Raw genomic sequence first — 8,930 nt, 5'->3', positions numbered from 1 at the left:
CGAGCCTTGTCCGAAACCAAGATCAAGCTATCCCACTCCCTGTCATTCTGGTATGCTCCATGTGCCTATCCAGTAACCGCTTGAAAGTTCCTAAAGTGTCCGACTCCACTATCACAGCAGGAAGTCCATTCCACACCCTAACTACTCTCTGAGTAAAGAACCTACCTCGGACATCCCTCCTATATCTCCCACCCTGAACCTTATAGTTATGGCCCCTTGTAACAGCTTCATCCACCTGAGGAAATAGTCTCTGAACGTCCACTCTATCTATCCCCCTCATCATCTTATAAACCTCTATTAAGTCGCCTCTCATCCTCCTCCGCTCCAAAGAGAAAAGCCCTAACTCCCTCAACCTTTCCTCATAAGACCTACCCTCCAATCCAGGCAGCATCCTGGTAAATCACGAGACGTACCCCGCCAATCGTGCCCAAAATGACACGTCAACATTTTTCATTTAAATCACGCCCTGTATTTTTCCTGACACACAATTGCACAATTGAATACAATAGCTTTCCTGTGAAGAAGCCATGTATTTTGAGATGCTGCATAATTACATTCCAGGCGCATTTTCTTTTCGCAATTATGCAACAAACAAACAATGCAACTATTCTATTTTCATCTTCATTCCAACCTCTATTACTTATCATACATACAGCAATGCTAGGGAATGGCAGAAATAACATTAGTATGCGCTAACATTTTGACTTATATGAACGCAGGAAGGAAGTTAGTTCCCCCCTTTGTTGTTATTACGCTGAGATTCCCACCCTGCTTCAAAATTACAGTAGACATGTTTATTTGGCAATCAAATAACACACTGCGAGCTATGGTGCAAAAGTACATAGTGTGTCAGAACAATCATTAGCACACACTTGTTCAGACAGAACTGTACAGAATTGCGGGATCATAAAAATTAAATGTGGTATTTTATTCTTGCTTCAAAGCAAATCTGAAGTTTGTTTTTGGATTCTTTTGATTCTGAACCATGGAGTTAAATTGGCCAATGAAAGCACAACTGCAGATATTGCTTTGGCAGCAAATTCTCCCTGCTAGCTAGTCGTTCTTGCCAGCGATCCAGCAGCACTGCGAATTGCACTGTGTTAAGCATTTATTTTGAAATAAAAGAACAATCCATAATAAGAAAACTGAAATGTACTGAAAAGGTACGTATGTAGCTAAGAAATTATGAGTGTTTAAAATACTGACTCCTTTGAATCACTGATTAGTAGGGTGGCTCATGAAGCAATATTAGACTGGAACATTCCATGATTGCTTGTAGCAAAGAAACACAGACTGTTTATGTTGTTATGTATTCGCCAGGCAAATGTAACTGTGGTGTTACATTCTGTTCGATATGGATCACTTCAGGATTCATATCATAAGAAGCAGAGTAAGGGCCTGGATTAGATTTCTAAAATTAGATTTCAGCTTTACAGGAAATTGTGATTCACAGAACAAGATCAGGTGACACAAGAACTGCATTTAAATTCAACCACAAGGCCATATTTTCAATTCTTTATGGATAGATTAGCCAAAGGGTCGCAGAGAGGCACCTAATCAACATAACTGCAGTAATTCTAATTGTATCTCCTGCAGGCATAGTTACCATGGATGATTCATCTTATGTGGAACTTATTCACATCAGCCAGTAAAATGGAGGAAAAACAAATGAAAGCAATAGAAGAACTGGTTGCAACAGAAAAGCGCTACCTCACCTTACTACAGCAGTGTGCAACAGATATACAGAACCATTTACAATTCAAACAGGTAATACCTTACAGCAAGTACTTATGATTCGAGAAAAAAAATTGTGCTTAAATTTAAGATCAAGAGGCAGAATTTTCTGAGGTCATTTCTGTCAGGATCAAGTAGTTTGGCAGGTAATGGGAGGTCAAACTGTGTGATAAGAATGAACAAGCAGGGTAGATAAAGATAAATATAACAAGCAATGATGAATTTAGCAAAAAGGATAAGATGAAGAAGTTATATGCAGGATCTTCAAGATATTAACAGGAAAAGACAGGGTGGATAAAGATAACGGACGCAATCCAATGGCCACGCTGCAGCGGAAAAACAGCTCGACGCACCGCAGCATGGCCAATAAAAGTTGGAATCCCCACTCCCGGGATCTACCAGGCTCACAATGCCTCACGAGATCTAACGCGATCTCACGAGATGTTGCAATGTAAATCCCACCCATTGTGGGCAGGATCACTTTTTGGCAAATCTGCATATTAGAGCAAGACAGCTAGCCTCACTCTAATGTGCAGATTCCTGAGGTACCTGAGGCTTTGGAGTTCATCCCCTTTGCCTTAGAGACCTCTGGCAGACGGTGTTAAACACTGGTCCCTATAAACGAGGACCAGATGGAATGGCACGTGGGGATTTTGCAGGGGATCGGAGGCCCCTAGCTGCATACCCTGGCACTGCTGGTGCCACCTGGGCATCCTGTCAGTGGCAGCCTGGCATTTTGGCAGTGCCACCTGGGTGTGCAATGTGCCCAAGTGGTGCTCCCAGCTGGCATGGGCACTGCCAGGGTGCCAAGCTGGCATTTTCTCCATGTGCTGGGGGTGCCCTGCATGAGTGTTGGGATGCAGATACCCTCCCATAGTTATGGGAATTGCGGATAGTGATGAGGACTGTCAGAGGATACAGCAGGATTTAGATAGTTTGTAGACTTGGGCAGAGAGATGGCAGATGGAGTTTAATCCGGACAAATGTGAGGTAATGCATTTTGGAAGGTCTATTACAGGTAGGGAATATACAGTGAATGGTAGAACCCTTAAGAGTATTGACAGTCAGAGAGATCTCGGTGTAGAGGTCCACAGATCAATGAAAGGGGCAACACAGTTGGAGAAGGTAGTCAAGAAGGCATACGGCATGCTTGCCTTCATTGGCTGGGGCATTGAGTATAAAGATTGGCAAGTCATGTTGCAGCTGTATGGAATCTTAGTTAGGCCACACTTGGAGTATGGTGTTCAATTCTGGTCACCACACGACCAGAAGGATGTGGAGGCTTTAGAGAGGGTGCAGAAGAGATTTACCAGGATGTTGCCTGGTATGGAGGGCATTAGCTATGAGGAGAGGTTGAATAAACTTGGTTTGTTCTCACTGGAACGAAGGAGGTTGAGGGGTGACCTGATAGAGGTCTACAAAATTATGAGGGGCACAGACAGAATGGATAGTCAGAGACTTTTTCCCAGGGTAGAGGGATCAATTACTAGGGAGCATAGGTTTACGGTGTGAGGGGCAACGTTTAGAGGAGATGTACGAGGCAAGTTTTTTTTACACAGAGGGTGCCTGGAACTCGCTGCTGGAGGAGGTGGTGGAAGCAGGGACGACAGTCACGTTTAAGGGGCATCTTGACAAATACATGAATAGGATGGGAATAGAGGGATACTGACCCCGGAAGTGTAGAATATTTTAGTTTAGACAGACGGCATGGTCAGCGCAGGCTTGGAGGGTCGAAGGGCCTGTTCCTGTGCTGTACTTTCTTTGTTCTTTGTAGTGCGTTCGGGCTTGGGGGAAGGTCGGGGATTGCTTCAGTGGCCTCAGCGATCAGGACACCAATTAAAAATGGCATCTGATCTCTCGCTACACTGGGGAGTTCTGGCGAGCGTACAAAACAAGGCAATGTGCGGCCTTGGCCACGCGTTCCTCGTTCAAGCACCTTATACAATGAGAGTCGCGTTGAATAGCCATGTGTTTCTCGGCACTGCGAATGCCGGGAAACATGCGACTAAATGTTCTCACTATGGGACTTTGTTCCCTTTTGGGAGCATCATGCCCAAACTATATCCACTGGTTGGAGATTCTAAAACTAGGGGACATAGTCTAAAAATTAGGGCCAGGCCATTCAGGAGAGATGTTCGAAAGTACTTCTTCACTCAAAAGGTAGTAAAAATTTGGAATCTTCTCCCACAAACAGCAGTTGAAACTGGAACAGTTTCAATTTTAAATCTGAGGGTGATAAGTTTTTGTAAAGGAAAGATATTACAGGATTTGGGCCAAAGGCAAGTAAATGCACTTCGGCCACAAATCAGTCATGATCTCAATAATTTGGCAGGACAGGCTCGAGGGGCTGAATGGCCTATGTTGTTCCTATATCATAGAATCATAGAATTTACAGTGCAGAAGGAGGCCATTCGGCCCATCGAGTCTGCACCGGCTCTTGGAAAGAGCACCCTACCCAAGCCCACACCACCCTATCCCCATAACCCAGTAACCCCACTCAACCAACACTAAGGGTAATTTTGGACACTAAGGGCAATTTAGCATGGCCAATCCACCTAACCTGCACACCTTTGGACTGTGGGAGGAAACCGGAGCACCCGGACGAAACCCACGCACACACGGGGAGGATGTGCAGACTCCACACAGACAGTGACCCAAGCCGGGAATCGAACCTGGGACCCTGGAGCTGTGAAGCAATTACACTAACCACTATGCTACTGTGCTGCCCCTTGTGTTCCTGTAAAGAGTGAATTGAATTTCAAGGACAGTGAAACTGCCTGTTAATCTGTTATCGCTTGTTTTACACCCCCAAATTTGAGAGTTCCATTAATTTTCAACCACTCCTCGCGGTAAATGGAGCAGCCGCCATTTAAAAAATATATATATTTATTCAAATTTTTCAACAAATTTTCAACAAACCCCCCCCCCCCCCTCCAACAAAAGGAAAGAAACAAGAACACAACAATCAGAAATTATATATTGGATTTCCCCCATATACAATAACGCCCCATATAACATTTAAAAACACAAATAGGGGAAAAAAAAACACCTTCACCCAAACGCCACCTCAAAAGAAACCCCCCCCCGCTCTTGGGCTGCTGCTGCTGACCTCTTCCTGACGCTCCGCGAGATAGTCTAGGAACGGTTGCCACCGCCTGAGGAACCCCTGCACAGACCCTCGCAAGGCAAACTTTATCCTCTCCAGCTTGATGAACCCTGCCATGTCATTGATCCAAGCTTTCACACTAGGGGGCTTCGCATCTTTCCATAGTAGCAAAATCCTCCGCGGAGCTACCAGGGACGCAAAGGCCAGAATACCGGCCTCTTTCGCCTCCTGCACTCCCGGCTCCTCCGATACCCCAAATAATGCCAATCCCCAGCTCGGCTTTCACCACCTTGGACATAGTCCTCGCAAAACCCATCCAGCGCCGGGCACGACCAGAACATATGGACGTGATTTGCCGGGCTGCCCGAGGACCTCCCACATCTGTCCTCCACCCCAAAGAACCTACTCAACTTCGCCGCTGTCATATGCGCTCTGAGTAAATTTGAACTGTATTAGGCTGAGCCTGGCGCAAGAGGAGGAAGAATTAACCCTACTCAAGGCATCAGCCCACAGACCCTCATCTATCTCCTCCCCAAGCTCCTCCTCCCACTTGCCCTTTAACCCCTCCACCGAGGCCTCTTCCTCTTCCTTCAGCTCCTGGTAAATCGCCGAAACCTTGCCTTCTCCAACCCATACACCCGATATCACCCTGTCCTGAATCCCACGTGCCGGAAGCAGCGGGAATTCCCTCACCTGCCGCCTCACAAACGCTCTCACTTGCATGTACCTGAAAGCGTTTACCGGTAGCCCAAACTTCTCCGCCAGCGCCCCTAGGCTCGCAAACGTCCCGTCGATGAACTGGTCCCCTATTCTTCTAATCCCTGCCCGATGCCAGCTCCGAAACCCCCCATCCATCCTTCCCGGGACGAACCGATGATTCTCCCGAATCGGGGACCAAACCGAGGCTCCCACGTCACCCCTGTGTCGCCTCCACTGCCCCCAGATCTTCAGCGTCGCCGCCACCACCGGACTCGTGGTGTACCTTGTCGGTGAGAGCGGTAGCGGTGCCGTCACCAGCGCCCTCAGGCTCGTGCCCACACAGGACGCCATCTCTAGCCTCTTCCACGCCACCCCCTCTCCCTCCATTACCCACTTACGGATCATCGCCACATTGGCTGCCCAATAATAGCCACACAAATTCGGCAGCGCCAGCCCCCCGCTGTCCCTGCTACGCTCCAGAAACACTCTCTCCACCCTCGGGGTCTTATTCGCCCACACAAATCCCATGATGCCCCTGCTTACCCGTTTGAAAAAGGCCTTGGGGATCATAATGGGAAGGCACTGGAACACAAAGAGAAACCTCGGGAGGACTGTCATTTTGACTGACTGCACCCTACCCGCTAGTGAGAGTGGCAGCATATCCCATCTTTTAAAATCCTCCTCCATCTGCTCCACCAACCGCGTCAAATTAAGCTTGTGCAGGGCCCCCCAACTCCTAGCTACTTGGATCCCTAGGTACCGAAAGCTCCTTTCCGCCCTCTTCAGCGGTAGCTCGTCTATCCACCTTCCCTGGTCCCCTGAATGCACCACAAAGAGCTCACTCTTCCCTATGTTGAGTTTATACCCCGAAAAGTCCCCAACCTCCCTAAGGATCCGCATGACCACCGCCATCCCCTCCACTGGATCCGCCACATACAACAACACGTCATCAGCATACAACGACACCTAGTGTTCCTCTCCCCCCCGGACCAGTCCCCTCCATTTCCTGGACTCCCTCAGTGCCATGGCCAGCGGCTCAATTGCCAGTGCAAACAACAAGGGGGATAAAGGGCAGCCCTGCCTCGTCGCCCGGTACAGCCGAAAGTACTCCGACCTCCGCCGGTTCGTAGCCACACTCGTCACTGGGGCTCTATATTGCAGCCTGACCCAACTGATGAACCCCTCCCCGAACCCAAACCTCCGCAACACTTCCCAAAGATACTCCCACTCCACCCGATCAAAGGCCTTCTCCGCGTCCATAGCTGCTACTACCTCCGCTTCCCCCTCCACCGAGGGCATCATAATCACATTGAGGAGCCTCCGCACATTTGTGTTTAGCTGCCTACCCTTCACAAATCCCACCTGGTCCTCATGAATCACCCCTGGGACACAGTCCTCAATTCTCGTAGCCAGCACCTTCGCCAGCAACTTAGCGTCAACATTGAGGAGCGAGATCGGTCTATACGACCCATTGCAATGGATCTTTGTCCCGCTTCAAGATCAAAGAAATCAGCGCCCTGGACATTGTCGGGGGCAAGGTCTCCCCCTCCCTCGCCATATTAAAAGTCTTCACTAGCAACGGGCCCAGCAGGTCCACGTATTTCCTGTAGAATTCAACCGGGAACCCATCTGGCCCCGGGGCCTTCCCCGCCTGCATGCTCCCCAATCCTTTAAACAGTTCCTCCAGCCCAATCGGCGCCCCCAAACATGCCAACTCCTCCTCCTCCACCCTCGGGAACCTCAGCTGATCTAGGAATCGTCGCATCCCCTCCTCCCCCGCTGGGGGCTCAGACTTGTACAGATCCCCATAGAAGTCCCAAAATACCTTGTTTATTCTCACCGCACACCGCACCGTATTCCCCCCTCTATCCTTAACTCCACCAATCTCCCTCGCTGCCTCCCTCTTACGAAGCTGATGTGCCAGCATCCGACTCGCCTTCCCCCCATACTCATACGTCGCCCACTGCGCTTTCCTCCACTGTGCCTCTGCTTTCCCCGTGATCAACAGGTCGAATTCCGTCTGGACGTTCCGTCGCTCCCTAAGTAGCCCCTCCTCGGGGGCCTCTGCATACCTCCTATCTACCCTTAAAATTTCCCCCACCAACCTCTCCCTCTCCCTCCCCTCTCTCTCCTCCCTGTGGGCCCGAATGAAGATTAGCTCTCCCCTGACTACCGCCTTCAACGCCTCCCAGACTACCCCCACCTGCACCTCCCCGTTGTCGTTGGCCTCCAAATATCTTTCAATACACCCCGCACCCGCCCGTACACCCCCTCATCCGCCAACAGTCCCACATCGAGGCGCCACAGGGGGCGCTGGTCCCTCTCCTCCCCCAACTCCAGCTCCACCCAATGCTGGGCGTGGTCCGAGATGGCTATGGCCGAATATTCCGTTCCCTCCACTTTCGGGATTAGCGCCCTACTCAAAATGAAAAAATCTATCCGGGAGTAGGCTTTATGGACATGGGAAAAGAAGGAAAATTCCCTGGCCAGCGGCCTGGCAAACCTCCATGGATCCACTCCCCCCATCTGGTCCATAAACCCCCTGAGCACCTTGGCCGCAGCCGGCCTCTTACCCGTCCTGGACCTAGAACGGTCCAGTGCTGGGTCCTGCACCGTGTTGAAGTCCCCCCCCCATTATTAAGCTTCCTACCTCCAGATCCGGAATCCGACCCAGCATGCGTTTCATAAATCCGGCATCATCCCAATTCGGGGCATATACGTTCACCAGTACCACCCGCACCCCCTGCAACCTACCACTCACCATCACATATCGACCTCCATTATCCACTACAATATTCAGTGCCTCGAACGACACCCGCTTCCCCACCAGTATTGCAACCCCTCTGTTCTTCGCATCCAGCCCTGAATGAAAGACCTGCCCTACCCATCCCTTTCTCAGCCTAACCTGATCTGCCACCTTCAGATGTGTCTCCTGGAGCATAACCACATCTGCCATCAGTCTCTTTAAGTGCGCGAACACCCGGGCCCTCTTGACCGGCCCGTTCAGGCCCCTCACATTCGAAGTTATCAGCCGGATCAGGGGGCTACTCCCCTGAGTCCAACTTTTAAGTCTGTATAAAGTTCCATGCCTCATCAGGAGTTTCAAAATAGTGGTGCCGATCTTGAAACGTGACCCACAATCGCGCTGGCTGCAGCATCCCGAACTTCACCCCCTTCCGATGAAGCACCGCCTGAGCCCTGTTGAAACCAGTCCTCTTCTTAGCCACCTCGGCACTCCAGTCCTGATAAATTCGGATCTCCGTGTTCTCCCACCTGCTGCTCCGCTCTTTTTTGGCCCACCTCAGGACACACTCTCTGTCCATAAAGCGGTGGAACCTCACCACTACAGCCCTTGGCGGCTCGTTGGCTTTGGGTCTCCTTGCCAGGACCC

The 8,930-nt window shown here is 50.1% G+C and overlaps 1 protein-coding gene across 1 annotated transcript in view; it reads left to right on the top strand.

The window, feature by feature from the left end:
• Positions 1 to 1,601: 1,601 nt before the first annotated feature.
• Positions 1,602 to 8,930, top strand: part of arhgef37 (Rho guanine nucleotide exchange factor (GEF) 37) — a 158,993-nt gene continuing 151,664 nt past the window's right edge. The window contains 2 exon segments of the mRNA XM_072512145.1: positions 1,602 to 1,633; positions 1,635 to 1,767. Of these exon segments, the coding sequence (XP_072368246.1) occupies positions 1,608 to 1,633; positions 1,635 to 1,767 (159 nt within the window). The 5' untranslated portion in view covers positions 1,602 to 1,607.

Source organism: Scyliorhinus torazame, chromosome 7 (genome assembly GCF_047496885.1).
Source record: "Scyliorhinus torazame isolate Kashiwa2021f chromosome 7, sScyTor2.1, whole genome shotgun sequence".
Classification (NCBI taxonomy): Eukaryota; Metazoa; Chordata; class Chondrichthyes; order Carcharhiniformes; family Scyliorhinidae; genus Scyliorhinus; species Scyliorhinus torazame.
The sequence above is the reverse complement of the archived record's forward strand: the minus strand, read 5'-3'. Positions and strand labels throughout refer to the sequence as shown.